The 19,033-nt window shown below is 40.6% G+C and overlaps 1 protein-coding gene across 10 annotated transcripts in view; it reads left to right on the top strand.

Moving 5' to 3' along the window:
- ablim3 (actin binding LIM protein family, member 3) overlaps window positions 1–19,033 on the top strand; it is a 112,415-nt gene that overhangs the window by 54,000 nt on the left and 39,382 nt on the right. For all 10 annotated transcript variants that reach the window (XR_008396868.1, XR_008396869.1, XR_008396870.1 and 7 more), the window contains 3 exons: window positions 5,087–5,202; window positions 8,996–9,122; window positions 9,531–9,624. Coding sequence is in view for 1 of the 10 variants with exons in the window: in XM_017475110.3 (XP_017330599.1) it covers window positions 5,087–5,202; window positions 8,996–9,122; window positions 9,531–9,624 (337 nt within the window). In the remaining 9 variants the exon portion in view is untranslated. The remainder of the gene's footprint in view (window positions 1–5,086; window positions 5,203–8,995; window positions 9,123–9,530; window positions 9,625–19,033) is intronic.

The raw sequence follows: 19,033 nt of genomic DNA on the forward strand, positions 1-19,033 counted from the left end.
AACTGTTATGTGCTGTTTTTCAAATGAAAAACAATAAAGTGCACCAGTGCTCTCCATAACTGCTACCTACCTAAGCAGATCCTTCCTGAATGGACTAAGTGAAAGAGGGTTATGATGATTTATTTGATGCTTTCTGAGAAATTCTGGAAACTTGATTCTTCCTGCTTCCTTATTTTCTATTGTAAAGCCCAGTTTTTGAAGGAAATTAGTTGTACTAAATCACAATTTCCCCCTTTCATTTTCTTCCCTTTAGCAACGTGGGACAAATTAGCATTTGATGAATGTATATGGAGAAAAAATTCAATTGCCAAGTAAGACTGGAATTGCTTCACAGAATCCCACTACCAATAGCTCAGCAGGGTTTTTCTGGTGGGAGTAGCCTACAAAACTATGATCATGTAGGCCATGCAGTAACAGGCAGCATGACAGCTTGCTACCACAAAGCTGCCATTCAGCAAGCTGTAGTTCTCCAATGATTCAGTAAGTCTAGTCCTGAGTTCAGAGGGAAGGATGTAACAAGATTTTTGTTTTTGTGTGCATCTGTCTAATGTTTTAATTTGCTTATATATCCAAATGTTTTGTTGTATGGATATTGTCCATAACATGTTCGCGATCATAAGAAACTGAAAATAGTGTGGCAGGACAGAAAGAATCAATGTTGTTAAATATTTAAACAAAATGAATATTTAACATGGATAAAAAGCTGATATTGCTGCATTTATCTGAAAGGAGACTGACACAGTGGATAATGACAAGGTCACCCAGAGTGTTCATGTACAGGCACACATATTTACTCATATGCTTGTCCACAGGCAAGTGTACACACAAATGCACATCTGTATAATACAAGAAAATCTCACTATATGTACAGAAATTCCATGAGTAGATGTGGAATATAGTATATACAGTAAAAGAATGTGCTAAGAAAAAAATAAAAGTGCTAAAAGCACATAAGAGGATCAGGGTTGCTGTCTACATCGTTGTCTCTCTGGGATTGGCTCCAGTGCCTTTGAAACACTAGGACGACTAATGGGATTATTTCACATATTTGTATCTTAATGTGCAAGTCAATTCAGTTTCCTGGTCCAATCTTTTGATGCTCAAATCAAATCAGTGTTCAACAGTATTGTCAACAGATTCATTACTTAATAAGATATCATTGTGTGTTTGGCATGTGTGCGCACATGTGGGCTCATGTTTTGAAGTTAGGGATAATTACAGTACTACAAACAACATTTCTGGCTATTTCATTACAACCAAACAAAAGTGATTCTGCTCAGTGAATGGCATGATGCTCTGGTCATGATTGAGAATTTATATAATTGAAATCTCACTGTAGTGAGTGTGTGAATCTAATAAGATTTGTCTCTAGTGAAGTATCTTCCAGTCAGCCTGATTAAGTGTAGATGAAGGTGGTTGTGCTGGATTATTATAGCCTCATTTAATTTCAGACAGATACTTCTCTGAGAATAGTCACGGCTCGACACGTAACGAAGATAGGACCGATGCAAGTGCAGTAGACAGTTTTATTAAAGAGGGGCACAGGCAGATAAATCCAAAATCGTAATCCAAAAACGTAATCCAAAAACATGCAAAAGGTCCGGTGATCGGCAAACAGGCATAAACTGGGCAAGGCAGCAATCAAGGTCACGGTCACGGAAAACAGGGTCGATATACAAATCAAGAAACATGAACAATAGCGAGGGACTGGGAGTGGAGAAACCAGTGTGGACTAAATCTAATGTTTAACCTAAATAACTCTAACAAGGAATCTAACATGGATCTTGACTATGACTATGACTATGACTATGGTAAGGAATTTAAACTAATCTACTATACTATAATATTCCGCGCCGTGTGCTGGGAGGCGTGCGGTATATATACAAACATAATCAGCGCCAATTGCTGATGGCTGACCCCAATCTAGACACACATGAAATAACAGTCAATGACAGAACAGGGAGGAGACCTAACAGAAACATAACAAAAGCACGTGTCCAAATGTCACGATTAACAACAAAGGAAAAGCAGGTGCTCTCGCACCTTGCTTGAGCACGCGAGCCCACATGCTCCACAGCACGCTGCTTAAAGGGGGAACCATGACATACATGCAACCAGTAAAATCTTTAAGCAGAGCTAGCAGAGATGGAAACTCAAGTCTGGCACTTGGACTTGAGTCACACATAAGTCGCAAAAAAAATTACTTGCGACTTGACTTGGGCTCGTGAACAACTGACTCGAGACTTGACTTGGACTTGAAGACAGAGACTCTTGAAAAAAACAACTCATTTTGAATTGGCATTCCCAATTACATTCTCTCTTTACTATCCCATATTACAGCATAAAACACCACATTTTTCTATTCGTCCCTCATTCATTCATTCCTTATCAGTATGTGCCGCAGCAGCAAATATCACAACAATTCATCTCTAAACACACCAAGCCAGCATTATTATATACATTATTATATACATTCAAATAATTAAATGAATAATAAACAATCACAATATAGCCAAGACTTACCTTGTGATAAACTTAGTGTCATTTAACTTTTAAATAACAGGCTTGCTTGCTGTCCATTTTGAAGAAGTACAATGTTTCCATGTCCTTTTCATGTCATCGTCGTCCCCCACCCAAATATAATCAGCAAAAAAAAAGAAATGTACTCTCACATTCAACTGATTCTATTTCCAGCAAATTTCTTAACATGTGTAAATATGTGTATTAACGTAAAACATTCAACAACTGAGACACAAACTGAACAAATTTCACAGACATGACGAGCAGAAATGGAATAATGAGTCCCTGAAAGGAGGGGGGGGGGGGGGGGGGGGGGGTGTAATAGCAAAAGTAACAGTCAGTATCTGGTGTCGTCACCAGCTGCTTTAAATACTACAATCAATCTCATCCTCATGGACTGCACCAGATTTATCAGTTCTTGCTGTGAAATGTTACCCCACTCTTCCACCAAGGCATGTGCAAGTTCTCGATCATGTCTGGGGGGCACATGGTTACATGTATTTTTCCACTGCAAGGACGATCAGCTGTCCTTCCTGTCTTAGGCGTCTTATATTACAGACATTGCAGCTTATTGCTCCAGCCACATCTGCAGTACTCATGCCTCGTTGCAGCAGGCCTATGGCATGTTCATGCAGGTGAGCAGGCACCCTAGGCATCTTTCTTCTGGTGTTTTTCAGAGTCAGTAGAAAGGTATCTTTAGTGTCCTAATTTATTGTAATTGTGACCTTAATTGCCTACCGCCTGTGAACTGTTAAAGTGTCTTAAGGACTGTTCCACAGGTGCATGTGCAATAATTGTATATGGTTCATTGAACAAGCATGAAAAACATTGATTAAACCAATTCCAATAAATATCTGTAAAGCTTATTTGGATTTTTACAATATTATCTTTAAAATACAGTCTCCTGAAAAAGGGTCATTTCTTTTTTTGCTGAGTATATTAGCTAACACATTAGCTGTACAAGTTTACCAAGTTAAATACACTCTATGCATGATCGCCTCTACGTTTTGTCTCAGCCAGCTCACTGCTGTGCTGTGCCAGAAGCCGTTTTCAGCAAAAACTGTGTGAAGATGGCGCAAGAGAGTATGACATATTACACTCGTTGTTTACAAGAGTTTCCCCAGATTACTCTGAATGAGATTACTCATTAATCATATTGTGAGGCAGTCAGATGTTACACCCAACAGTAATACGAAGAAGGGCTTCAAATTATATATTTCCAGTTACCTTACTATATATATATATATATATATATATATATATATATATATATATATATATATATATATATATATGTGTGTGTGTGTGTGTATATGTATAGAGAGAGAGAGAGAGATAATGAGTCTTTATTAATCACATATACACTACAGCACAGTGAAATTCTTTTCTTCGCATACTCCAACATACCAGGAAGTTGGGGTCAGAGCATAGGGTCAGCCATGATACAGTGCCCCTGGAGCAGAGAGGGTTAAGGGCCTTGCTCAATACTATTATTATTATTATTATTATAATTATTATTATAAATAATAATAGTTTAATCATTGAAAAATGAATTGAATTAAAGACTTTTGCCGCTAGTACACTTCGCCATAGGAACATACAGAAGTAAAGTCGCTGGCTGAGATTCTACTGGAAATGCGTAAGCAGCGTTCGTGCATAGTCAATTGCATCTATACACGGGGGTCCGCTGACGCACACTGAAAGACTATATCACCCATCATTGCTTGAGAACTACAGAAACTCAAATAGCTCAAAATACACAGCACGTTGGCATTTTGCACTAAATGACAAAAGGGTTAATATCTTTCTTGAATTTTCTATGAATGTTCTGTTTTCTTGCAGTTATAGGCAGAACTTTTTGATCAAATGTAATAGCTTGAAAGTAATATTTTTTGATTAATGATTTAATTTTGAATTAATGATTTAAGTAAAACCTTGTGTGCTTTATTAGACAATTTTGAATAAATGAACAAAACATTCTGTAGAAGTAATCAGTTTTAATATTTCAAAATTGATTTAGCCTCATAATTTTATAGAAAGTTAATTACAATAACTAGATTAAATAACTATTACTAAAAATAGAACAAAGACTTGAGACTTGACTTGGACTCCACCTCAAAGACTTAAGACTTGACTTGGACCTTAGGGACTTGTAAACATGTTAACTAATCAACAGTGCAAGTCACTAATATGACTATTTATATAACTCAAAGAGAGTAAGGTTTCATCTGTTTGAACTGAAATGTCATCTGACCTTCAGCGCTCCTACCAAACCTGTGTATGGTTAAAAACAAGCACCAGTTTTCAAACTGTAATTCACAAGTGTTAAATCACAGGTGTTAAAATTATTTTCTTTCTTAAAAAGCTGGTACTGAATCCAAAATTCAAAATACATACTGATACAGAATACCAAAACTCAGAAGCTTTTTCTAATATAATAACTTGACAGTTGTGTATAAAGTGCTCCTTTGCAATCTTATATATTAAAATGTGCATATTATGTGCTGTTGATGTATTGTTGCATAACTTTTCCGACACAAGTATTCAATCTTTCTTTCTATTGTAGAAAACCCTTTCCAATTGGAGACAGAGTGACATTCAGTGGTAAGGAGTGTGTTTGTCAGCAGTGCTCCCACAAGCTTGTTGCTTCAAATGAGCCGATTAAGATTCATGGACCCAGTCGTAAGTCCATCTCTAAACAATCAAGTTTTATGAATGAAGTGTCTTCAGAAATCCCAGTGCAGTTTATAAATTATTATTGTAGTGTACCTCACACATACACGAACACACACACACACACACACACACACACACACACACACACACACACACACACACACACACTGTTGCACTCTGTGTGAAACGCTCAGTCTGTCAGTCTGGTTTAATAATGGAGTTCCACTGCATGTGTAAATATATGCATGTGTGTTGCTTTTTGAGGGAATAAAGATGATTGGGCCAAATTAACTGAATGACAAGTCTATTAACAAAATATCAGGTAGTGCAAATAAACAGTAGTACACCTGGTGCCTAATTTGCATGTTTCTTAGATTATTCATTTTAATAAATTTATTGGTATTAGCAGTGAATATTTGTGAAGTCATATATTGTATTATAGCTCTACCACTCCAGGGCCTGACATTATCATTTGTGTGGAATTATGGATTGTTTGTTATGCTTACAATATATACAGTGGTGCTTGAAAGTTTGTGAACCCATTGTAATTTTCTGCATAATAAATGTGCATAAATGTGACCTAAAACTTCATCAGATTTTCACACAAGTCCTAAACGTAAATAAAGAGAACCCAATTAAGCAAATGAAACAAAAATGTTATACTTGGTAATTTACTCATTGAGGAAAATGATCCAATATTACATTTCTGTCAGTGGCAAAAGTATGTGAACCTTTGCTTTCAGTAGCTGGTGTGACCACCTTGTGCAGCAGTAAGTTAGATTTCCAGTAACTTCCTCATCTTGGAAGAATTTTAGCCCATTGCTCAGTACAGAACAGCTTCAACTCCGGGATGTTGGTGGGTTTCCCCATATGAACTCCTTGCTTGAGGTCCTTCCACAACACTTGGATTAAGGTCAGGACATTGACTTGGCCATTTCAAAACATTAACTTATTTCTTCTTTAACCATTCTTTGTTAGAATTGTGTGCTTTATCCAGTTTCTCTTGAGATTCAGATCATGGACAGATATCCTGACATTTTCTTTAGAATTCGCAGGTGTATTTCAGAATTAAATTTTCCATCAATGACAGCAAATCATCCTGTCCCAGATGCAGGCCCAAACCATGATACTAACACCACCATGTTTCACAGATAGGATAAGGTTCTTATCCTGGAATGCAGTGTTTTCCTTTCTCCAAACATAACCCTTCTCATTTAAACCAAAAATTCTATTTTGATCTCATCCGTCCACAAAACATTTTTCCAATATCCTTCTACCTCCTGTGGACCATGTGATTGTTAGCAAACTGCAGAAGGGCATCAATGTTCTTTTTGGAGGGTTTTGGCTTTCTCCTTGGAGAGATCTTTGTTGGTCGACCACTCCTGGGGAGGGTAACAATGATCTTGAATTTCCTTCATTTGTACACAATCTGATTGGTGGAGTCCAAACTCCTTAGAGATGGATTTGTAACCTTTTCCAGCCTGATAAGCATTAACAACTCTTTTTCTGAGGTCCTCAGAAATCTCCTTTGTTTGACTTTAATACAGTGGGCAAAATAATTATTGGACACGTCAACATTTATTTCAGTAAATATATTTCCAATGAGGCTATTCACATGAAATAAAGAAATTAATCGGCCGCAGTATTCAGATGTGATTTTGGCCCATTCTTCTAAACATATTGTCATTAAATCTTGTTCAGTTGGATTCATTTCAGGTGATTGACTGGGCCATTCTAGCACCTTGATTTTTTTTTCTCTGAAACCAATTCGGAGTTTCCTTTGCTGTATGCTTTGGATCATTGTCTTGCTGGCAGGTCCACCCATATCTCATGTTCATCATTCTGGTGGATGGCAGCAGATCATCTGCTAAAGGGCTCCATTCATCATTCCTTCAATTATATGAAGTCTGCCAGTACCATGTGATGAAAAACAGCACCACACCATGATGCTTCCACCTCCAAATTTCACTGTTGGTATAGTGTTTTTAGGGTGATGTGCAGTGCTATTTCTTCTCCAAACATGGTGTGTAGTATGACAGCCAAAAAGTTCAATTTTGCTCTCGTCTGACCAAACTACACTCTCCCAGTATTTCATAGGCTTGTCCAAATGAGTTGTAGCAAACTTTAAACAAGCTTCGACATGCCTTTTCTTTAGTAATGGAGTCTTGCAAGGTTTTGCCTATTGTTTTCTCTGTGACAATGGTAGTTCCTGCCTCCAAGTGTTTCTGGAGTTCTTTCTGAGGGGTCCTTAGCTCTTGGGCTACTCTTCTGACTATTCTTCTGATTCCCTTGTCAGAAATCTTGTGAGGAGCTCCTGTGTATGGCCGGTTGATGATGGAGTGATGCTGCTTCCACTTACGGATAATGGCCCCAGTGGTGCTTACTGGAAGATTCAGAAGTTTTGAAATATGTCTGTATCTGATTTCATCAATATGTTTTGCAACAATAAGGTTCCGAAGGTCTTGGGAGAGCTCTTTGCTTTTACCCATCATGAGATGTTTCTTGTGTGACAGCTTGGTAACGAAAAGCCTTTTTATAGACTATAAATTTACTAACCCTGCTAATTTGCACAGATAGGATGTTTAATTACTTACAGATTTCAGCTGGTTCCTTGCCTTACATTGCCTTGGAGAACTGCATCATTCCACTTTATTACACATAACTTCATATAGGAAGCGTCTTGAAGCTGTCATTACAAACATGGGCTTCTCCACTAAGTATTAATTTTTTTTAGCATGTTCATTACTTTTTCCCTGTGTCATTCCACTTTATTACACATAACTTTATTTATGGACTTTAATTTTGTGAAGTCTTTATATTTCCAGATTTTTTGAGTTAATACTGATGTCTGGTAAAAATTTCATGTGAATAGCCTCATTGGAAATATATTTACTGAAAAAAATGTTGACACATCCAATACTTATTTCCCCCACTGTAGATCCCTGTTCTTTAAATAGAAAGTGGCACTCACTCACCTGATTGTCATGTCATTGATTTAAAACAGTTGACTCTAATTTCACCTTCAAATTAACTGCTAATCCAAGAGGTTCACATACTTTTGCCACTCACAGATATATAATATTGGCTCATTTTCCTTAATAAATAAATGACCAAGTATATTTTTTCTCTCATTTGTTTAATTGGGTTCTCTTTGTCTACATTTAGGACAATGATGTTTTAGGTCATATTTATGCAGATGTATAGAAAAGCTCTTGCATGTCTCTGTAGGGAGAGTGAAGCAGGTGTTAGGTCTAAAATCTGAGTTTGTGTGTGTGTGTGTGTATGTGTGTGTCAGAGAGTTGTTTTCTCCAACATCAAAGGAGGTAGGGTAAATTTCTGTTCTGTTAGAGCAGGGTGGAGCAGTTGCATATGTCTAGTCAGCTTTGTTCTCTTTCTTTATTTCAGTGGCACTGTGAACTTCTTAATAGCAGTAAATATAGATAGACTGCATATGATAGTAGAATTAGGAGATGGATATTAACGAGATATGAAAGGGACATTATGGGAGTGTGTAGAAGAGAGTGGTTACTACATCCAAAAATAGCTGCAAATGTCCAAATGAAAACAAATGATCAGCTGACTTTTCAGTACATGAGTGCCTGCTTACACTTATGTTTCATATGCCTCCACAGTCACTTCTTACTGCTAATATTGTGTGTCTGTGTGTGTATGTGTAGTATCACAAGACATTATATCTGTCAGCTTTCATGATTAACACCATATTTCACAGATTCATGCCATGAATTACTTGACAGTTGAAAATCTCATTCTCTCTCTCCCTTTCTCTCTCTCTCTCTAGACTGTGCAGGCTGTAAGGAGGAGATCAAGCAAGGCCAGTCTCTCCTGGCATTGGAGAAACAATGGCACGTCAGCTGCTTTAAGTGCCAGACCTGCGGAATTCTGCTCACTGGAGAATACATAAGCAAGTGAGCACGTAGTTACCCCTCCCATTCTGTTTCATTGTTAATGCCTCACTTAAGCAAATCTACAGTGTATACGACCAAATTCCAAATGTGATTGTGTTTATGTTCAAATTTGAGACCAGACCTGATTTATCCATGTATCCATTTTACTGCAAATGTAAAGTGAATGTTTTCATTCCACAATGATTGTTTTTTACAGCTAGATCTGTGGTTTGGGTTTGTCATGGGAGGGTTTACATAAGAAGCCTTGTGATGTTATGCTATTTATTTGGAAGTCATACCTCTCTGATCATTATTGCATGAGAGTTAAAGGAATATTTTTGTAGGCAGTTTCAATGTGGTATGTTTATCCATTTTTGGTTGTTTAATAATTTGTGTATAATGTTTATTCATGTTTAATGTTTTATTCAGAGATGGTATCCCGTACTGTGAATCAGATTACCACACCCAGTTTGGGATAAAGTGTGAGACCTGCAACCGATACATCAGTGGACGAGTACTAGAGGTGTGTGTGATGGGGTTAGTGGTCAGGAGTCCACATAATTTTCACCAAATAGAGTATATCCTAAAAAAGTTTGCAGGACTTTTGAGATTAAGCATCTGAGGTCATAAAGTCAATTTGCCTGCCATTTTCTTCAGTTCATGATTTTTGAGAGTTTTAGGATATGTGAGGTTTCTTTCACAATTTAAACTAATTTAAATTACAGTTTTGTTAAATAAAATGTAATGCATGAGACTGCAGAATAGTGTTGAGAGTATTCACTCTCAAAACTATTCTGCAGCCTCATGCATTACATTTTATGAGATGTATTACATTTTATTTTCATGTGCATGTCTGTTTTTAACATTGTTTTTATTAGGGCCCGACTACAGCTGGTGCGAGGCCCTACTGGATCTGTTCCATTTATTATTTATTAGTGGTGCTTGAAAAGTACTACTATTGTTCTTGTGCATACTATTGTTATTCGGCATACTTATTATTATTATAATAATTAGTGGTGCTTGAAAAGCACCACTATTGTTATTTTGCATACTTATTATTATTAGTGGTGCTTGAAAAGCACTACTATTGTTCTTGTGCATACTTATTATTATAATTATTATAATAATTAGTGGTGCTTGAAAAGCACTACTATTGTTATTCGGCATACTTATTATTATTAGTGGTGCATAAAAAGCAGTACTATTGTTATTCGGCAAACTTATTAGTGGTGCTTAAAAAGCACTACTATTGTTATTTGGCATACTTATTATTATTAGTGGGGCTTGAAAAGCAATACTATTGTTCTTGTGCATACTTATTATTATAATTATTATTAGTGGTGCTTGAAAAGCACTACTATTGTTATTTGGCATACTTATTATTATAAAGATTATTCTTCTTCTTCCACTTTTTTTCCGGCACGTAACTAGTCCCGCACCGTTTGTCGGAGATCGACGGGTGAGGTGTCAAATCGATAAGCTTAGTGAGGAGAGGTGTGCTATGACTTTTATAAGCGATTGGAATGCCGGAATTCCCGCTACGGAAGCTCAAAGTCAGAAAATTTCCCATAGACTTGCACTGGGTTACGAAAGAATTGGCTCCCTACACAGCCAGGTATAAAAGATATAGCTGCGCTACACGGCTAGCTCTCAAAAGTATTGGCACCCTCCGCGTCCGGCTCTCGAAAGTATTGGAAAGTATGATGCTAACACATGCTAGCATGATGCTAACACATGCTAGCATGAGGCTGACATGCTAATATGATGCTAAGACATGTTAGCATGATGCTAAAACATGCTAGCATGAGGCTAAAACATTCTAGCATGATGCTGAAATGCTAGCATGATGCTAAAACATGCTAGCATGATACTAAAACATGCTAGCATGATGCTAAAACATGCTATCATGATGCTAAAACATGCAAGCATCATGTTAAAACCCTCTAGCAACCTATCAGTCCGACTCTCGAAAGTATTGGCGTCCTACGCTGTCGGCTCTCAAAAGTATTGGTGCCCGATCCGAATTTTGCCACGTAAGCACTATTGACATTTTCTTCAGGATGTGTACGTTCTAGTTAGTGGTGCTTGAAAAGCACTACTATAGTTCTGTTGCATACTTATTATTATTATTATTATTATTATTATTATTATTATCCCACTTTTTTCGGCACGTAACTAGTCCCACACCGTTTGACGGAGATCGATGGGTGAGGTGTCAAATCGATCGGCTTATTGAGGAGAGGTGTGCTATGACTTTTATAAGCGATCGGAATGCCGGAATTCCCGCTACGGAAGCTCAAATTTGGAAAATTTCCCATAGACTTGCACTGAGTTTTGAAAGTATTGGCCCTCTAAAGAGAAAGCTCTAAAAGTTTAGCCTCCGTACACATTCGGCTCTAAAATGTATTGGCACCCGATCTGTTCGGCTCTCAGGAATATTGGCACCCTTTCTGGCCAGCACGCAAAAGTATTGGCACCCCGCACGGCCAGCTCTCAAAAGTACTGGCGCCCTTGACGGTCGGCTGTAAAAAGTATCGGCACACTACACGGCCGGCTCTAACAGTGCTGGTGCCCTATCTGTCCGGCTCTCGAAGGTATCGGCGCCCTTCGCCATCGGCTCTCGAAAGTATTGGCGTCCTATCTGTCCGGCTCTCGATAGTATTGGCGCCCTACGTGGGTGGCTCTCGAAAGTATTGGTGCCCCGTCCCTGTTTTGCCACAGCAAGCACCACTCACATTTTCTTCAGGAAATGTATCGGTCTAGTTATTATTAATATTAATATTATTATTATTATTATTATTATTAGGGCCCAAGCACCGAAGGTGCCACGCCTCCAGTGTCCACCGGAGGGCGCATGCACTGGAGGTGCAGGGCCCTGCTGTTTTTCCGGTGTTTATTAGGGCCCGAGCACCGAAGGTGCCGCACCTCTGGTGTCCACCGGATGGCACATGCACCGGAGGTACAGGGCCCTATTCTTTGTCCAGAGTTTATTATTATTATTAGGGCCTGAGCACTGAAGGTGCCGCGCCTCCAGTGTCCACCGGAGGGCAAATGCACCGGAATAACTCGGCGAATAACCCTATTGATATTCTGGTGTTTATTTATTTCTTTTTTTTTCATGCATTCGTGTGTTTTTAAGGGCCTAAACATACAGAAAACATACAGAAACTTGGCAGATGCGTCAGAACCGGTGAAAATTTAATACTTACATAGGGCATGGACGTGGTCAAGGAGTTCCATAGCACCCCCGAATGCAGGCAGTGGTCGGGATGAAGTTGCTCTGTTGTGCACGAGATTTTCCATAGTAATTGCACTCATCAAGTGCGACAAAGTTCACATGGTTGTATCTGACTCCGCCCAACAGGAAGCCGGCCATGTTGGATGAAATGTTCGATTTTCAAAGATTCCTGCGGTGTTTTGAGTGACTTAACATGGCTGAAAATCCATGAAACTTTGCCTATGCATTTGTCTTATGACATTAATTGACGTGATGATCCATTTTATCATAGTTGTGCCTCATAGGCTCCATACCAATACGTACAAAAAAGTCTCTTGAGCCCATACCCTAAACCCAACAGGAAGTCAGCCATTTTGATTTATCTTTTAAATTTTTCTCAGATTTTGCCATTTCCAGGCCCGGGGGGCCTCAACAATTTGGTGTGAAAAATAAATTCTCACTCTCAGACAACCTCACACACACACACACACATAAACAATTTCTAATGTAATGTAATGTAAAGATGTAAAATGTCATTATTAATAAAGAACAGGGATATATATATATATATATATATATATATATATATATATATATATATATATATATATATATACGAAACTTTTATTTATATATTACGAAACTTTTGAGTTTTTGCTGCATGGCATGGGCGTGGCGGTCTCATAAATTTCTATGTTTCGCCATGAAAAAGGAAGTTGTTATAACTCAAATACACATGTCCGATATGCTCCAAACTTCACATGTTTGATAAAAGTTTGGGCCTGAAGACATCTTTATGCCAATAGTCAGTTGTAGTAATAGCGCCACATACTGGCAACAGGAAGTGACATGTTTTACACTGTGATTCACTCCTACCAACATATTGAAATATGCCAGCAAGTGGTAAATATGCTAGCAACATGCTAGAAACATGTTACACCATGCTAGCACCACTTAGCTAAGTGGTAAAGCACACTATTAACACCACGACACAGGAAGTTGTAACTATAAACTTCACTTATTTGGTACGAATCCATGTACATGTCAGTGTTTAGTTTCAGTCATAGCACCACCTGCAGGCAACTGAAAGTGACATGTTTTACACTAACTCACACATACAATGTTCAATCTGCCCCAAAGTTCATATATTTGATATTTCGTACGAATCCTGGCCTGAAGACATCTACATGCCAATATTAAGTTATAGTCATAGCACCACCTACTGGCAACAGGAAAATATGTCAAGAACAACTATATAAATTCTAAAAAAAATGGAATGGCTTTCCCCTCGCAAAGCAGCCCCATTGTGCACTCTGGTGCTAATGGCCGTTTATCTCTTCTTGCAGATATAATTTTAAATTAAATTTAAATGCCATATATACTAAACTTACATATTTAGACTTCCATTTTCAGTTTTTGAGAACTGCTGTAAGGCTAGTTGTTAATTTAAGGAATTTTCATTTTACAACCATAAAACCATTTCTTTTAAAAACATAAAATGTCATTTTATTTTTTCTCTTTCAGTTTGCAGATTTTTTAAAACAATGTGTGCAATAGTCCGTGTGTCATGTTCTGTCACTATAGAGAGGTGGAGACGGATGCAAATGCAGTATAGGTAGTTTTAATATTAAAAGTCCAGCAAATAAATCCAATACGTAAGGCAAGTTCAGAGTAAAGGCAAGCAAAGGAGTCAGGTGATCAGAAAACAGGATATAATAGAGAAGCCATAATACAAATGTTATAAAACAGGACTCAAAACAGGAAGTAAGTGCAGGAGTAACGGTTTTATTTAGACTTAAACAAAGGACATAAAACTTAAACATTTATCCTTTAACTAGGAACGAGGTATAAAGTACTGAACTGAGAACACCACTATGACATGAAACACTCGTTTCACTCAGGCATTAAACACTCATTTAACTGAGGCATTAAACACTCGTTTAACTCAGGCATTAAACACTCATTTAACACTCATTTAACTCGGGCATGAAACACTCATTTAACTTGGGCATGAAACACTCTTTAAACTCAGGCATGTAACACTCTAAACTCAGGCATGAACACTCTTTAAACTCTGGCATGAACACTCTTTAAACTCTGGCATGAACACTCTTTAAACTAGAGCATGAAACCAGGAACAGGAAACTAGACAGAGCACGGACATATTACAGCCTGGCACCATTATACATTCCGTCTTTCCTTTAATCCATCATTATTCTATTGTGCTCTGCTCTATGCTAATACCGCCCAACGTGCGTGGCAACGCGAAGGGTTTAAATAACCAGTCACAATTACCTTACTGGTTTACAGCTGGCAACACTTCACAACACACCCTCGCACCTCCGCCAATAACTGAACCGGGCGGGGACATAACAGGAACCAAGACAAGTGCACATGTCCATTGTAAACAAAGTCTTAGTGTCCATGCACACTTCAAGCACGTGCCCTCCAGCAGCTTGGGCACGTCAATGCCGCAGCGCCCTCTGCTGGCGAGATCGTGACAGAACCCCCCTCCAAAGGCGCTACTCCTGGAGCGCCGAAGAGCACCCCCCTCTAACGGCAGCCTGGGCCCCTGTGTAATCTGTGCTTTGTTGGATCAAGAAACAGGGAAGCCTCCACCGGGCAGGAGACAGGCGGAGGACTGCCCCCAGCTGGGCTGAAGCTCGGGGTGACATCCACCACGGGGCCGGAGCTCGGGGTAACGTCCTCAGCGGGACTGGAATGCTGGGCGATGTCCTCAGCGGGACTGGAGCTCAGAGAGACGTCTTCTGCGGGGCTGGACAGCGGGACAGCTACCTCGCCAGGACAGGACAGCGGGACAGCTTCCTCGGCGGGACAGGACAGCGGGACAGCCTCCTCGGCAAGACAGGACAGCAAGGCAGTTTTCTCGGTGGCAGAGACCTCCCCGTGGGTCTCTGGCTGGAGCGCCGAGGTCGCCAAGTTGACCTTGGGCTGCAGCTCCGGAGCTGAGACCTCCCCGCAGGTCTCTAGCTGGGGCTCTGAGATCGCCAGGTTGACCTCAGGCGGGGCCCAGAGGTCGCCAGGTTGACCTCGGGCTGGAGCTCCGGAGCTGAGACCTCCCCGCAGGTCTCTAGCCAGAGCTCTGAGGTCGCCAGGTTGACCTCATTCTGGAGCTCCGGAGCTGAGACCTCCATGCTGGAGCTCTGAGGTTGCCAGGTTGACCTCAGACGGGGGCCCAGAGGTCGCCAGGTTGACCTCGGGCTGGAGCTCCAGAGCTGAGACCTCCCCGTGGGTCTCTGGCTGGAGCGCCGAGGTCGCCAAGTTGACCTCGGGCTGCAGCTCCGGAGCTGAGACCTCCCCGCAGTTCTCCAGCTGGCGCTCTGAGGTTGCCAGGTTGACCTCAGGCTGGAGCTCCGGAGCTGAGACCTCCACGCTGGTCTCAAGCTGGAGCTCTGAGATCGTTAGGTTGACCTCAGAGGGGGGCCCAGAGGTCGCAAGGTTGACCTCGGGCTGGAGCTCCAGAGCTGAGACCTCCCCGTAAGTCTCAAGTTGGGGCTCTGAGATCGTTAGGTTGACCTCAGAGGGGGGCCCAGAGGTCGCCAGGTTGACCTCGGGCTGGAGCTCCAGAGCTGAGACCTCCCCGTAAGTCTCAAGCTGGGGCTCTGAGATCGCCAGGTTGACCTCAGACCGGGGCCCAGAGGTCGCCAGGTTGACCTCGGGCTGGAGCTCCGGAGCTGAGCCCCCCCCCCAGTCTCAAGCAGGAGCTCTGAGATCACCTGGTTGACCTCCGGCGGGAGCTCCGAGGTCTCCCTGTTGACCTCGGGCTGGATCTCTGCACGGCCTTTCCATTGTAGTTGTTTATGCTCCCGCCAGCTACTCTTGAAGCATTCCTTCAAACAGAAGGATGCTTCCTGGAGACCCAGTTTCTTGCAGGTAGGGCATTGTAGCCGTGTCTCCCTCCCGCAGCCCTCAGACATGCATCTCGGTGTCCTCTCCACCACATCAACTGAAACCTGATGCGAAGCTGCGGAATCAGGCATGTTCACCCACTTGGGAGCTGCAGAGTCTAGCATGTCCACCCACTTGTAGAAAAGGTGGAAGGGCTGGTCAGGCTGGGGCTTTGCATTGACCCGCCACCCCAACAGATCCAGACCATGAAGATGTCCTGGCCAGTAGAACTCCTTGATAAAAAGTTCTGCGAACTGGGTGACGTCATGGAGAGTGGGGAACCCAGTACTCAATATTTCCTCCGACCAAGTCCCTGCTTGTGCCGCAAAACTGGGACACCAAGAACCCGATCCACTGGCTCTTAGTGGGCTTGGAATACACCAGGCTGCAGAAGTAAACCTGGCACCTGCCACGGAATTCCAGCCAGTAGCACCCCAGTCCCGCTGTCACCGGTGGGAGTTCAGCGGCGAACCTCTGTGGGAACTGCACGGACTGGAAACGCGGCCAGTAGTGCAAGCGTCTCCCAATAAGGTGCTCTCCTGCTACTTCCATGGTGAGGGGTGGTATTCTGTTACGAAACAGGACTCAAAACAGGAAGTAAGCGTAGGAGTAAAGTCTTTATTTAGACTTAAGCAAAGGACATGAACCTTAAACATTTATCCTTTAACTAGGAATGAGGTATAAAGTACTGAACTCAGAACAACCCTATGACATTTCACTCAGGCATTAACCACTCGTTTCACTCAGGCATGAAACACTCTTTAAACTCTGGCATGAAACACTCTTTAAACTCTGGCATGAACACTCTAAACTATGACATGAACACGCTTTAAACTAGAGCATGAAACTAGGAACAGGAAACTAGACAGAGCATGGACATATTACCGCCTGGCACCATTATACATTCCGTCTTTCCTTTAATCCATGATTACTCTATTGTGCTCTACTCTACGCTAATACCTCCCGACATGCATGGCAATGTGAGGGGTTCGAATAACCAGTCACAATTACCTTAATGGTTTACAGCTGGCAACACTTCACAACACACCCTCACGCCTCCGCCAATAACTGAACCGGGTGGGGACATAACAGGAACCAAAACAAATGCACATGTCCATTGTAAACACAGTCTTAGCGTCCATGCACACTTCAAGTACGTGCACGCGCTCTCCAGCAGCTCGTGCACGTCGATGCTGCAGCGCCCTCTGCTTGCGAGATTGTAACAACAAATAAAACAGGGAACAAACAAAGTCATAAAACCAGAATAGCAAAACAGGAGTAAAGGCTTGGTACTGCCAGAACACTGAGCCATTACTTAGCCATTAAGGATGCAGTGACAGAATGAAGCTTATATAGGTGCACAATAATGAATGTGAAATTGAGAATAGGTGCAGACAGTCATGTGACATGGTCAGGTGAGGTGCAGTGGCTGATGGGAAATGTAGTCTCTAGTCCCTTTTCCGGTATTTCTATGACTTGAATGTGTTTGTTCAGGATCAGAGAAAATGTTCAAACTGATCTGGACCTGACCTGAGGCAGGACACGGTTGTAAAAAGATCAATTGCTAAATAGGAAGAGATGAATGTGGGAGTCTAGAAAATCAGTGGGATAAGAATTGAAGCATAGCTCTCTAACATACTCTCAACAGGCATTTATTGGCATTACCATAAACAGAAAACACCAAAATGACTCAGGGGAGAGGAGTTCAGAAAGGAGAAGACACAGAGAGAGAGAGAGAGAGAGAGAGTTAATGAGGTAGTGAGAGACAGAGATAAAGAGGAGGAAGGAGTATATTGAATGCGTGAACAAGGTGAGACAGCAGGAAGAAATACACTGCACAAAAAGGGAATGATTTGGTGTCACTATGTGCTACATAGGATTTATTTTAAAGCTACAGGATTTAAGACTCTGGAATTTCTCTGGTAGAAAAATGCTATTGCAAGTTATGGGCAGAAGAATGTAGCCTGGGTTGTGCCAACTTGTCTTTTAGCTGCCATCAGCCAGTTAACCCTTACTGTGATTTCCTGATGAAGCAGCAATTCTCATGTAACAATAATCATTCTGTGGAATCATAAACAAAAATAAAAATATAGTGGAGGGAACAAAAATATAACACGTGGTCTTTTCCGATGTTTCTTTTTTTTCTTCGACTTTTTTTTTTCTTTTCCTGTCTGCCAGAAATGTTTTGCACTAACCAGATAGCGTAAGCATGCTAGCTAGAACCCTCATCAGTGTTTAAAAAGATACAAATCGGGTGAGCAGAGCGCTTGAATCATTCTCGATCAACATAACTGATAAATAGCTTTTGGAGAAAATCACCTCCCATTAGTCACTAGCCAGCTATCAATGCCTTCTCAACTAGGTAATGATACAAACTCCACAATGAATATAAATTAACTGTCATTCATTATCTTTCCCCCAAATTAGAGAACAAATAAAAGCATTAATTTTTTAGAATGATAAAATATCAGAATAATTTTTCCCCTTAGTAGGAAAAGTATGTAATATAATATTAGTACAATATCAAACTCTTTCTTTCACACCTGTGTGTTTATACACTCTCTGTTCTTTCAACATAAAAATCACATTGTGCTTCTAAGTTCTAATATAAAGTTTACTTAACCACATTTATTACAAGTATACTAATGTATTTGGGGCGATGTACACTTTGTTTAATATACTATAATGTCTAAATGAAATTTTGATATTCTATAATAAGCAGCTTAATTGGAGAAGTCCACTACTGTACTTTATGCTAGCATTTGTAAGTATACTTGAAGAGACGTTCACTAGGTGGCAAGTAAAC

Source organism: Ictalurus punctatus, chromosome 8 (genome assembly GCF_001660625.3).
Source record: "Ictalurus punctatus breed USDA103 chromosome 8, Coco_2.0, whole genome shotgun sequence".
Taxonomy (NCBI): domain Eukaryota; kingdom Metazoa; phylum Chordata; class Actinopteri; order Siluriformes; family Ictaluridae; genus Ictalurus; species Ictalurus punctatus.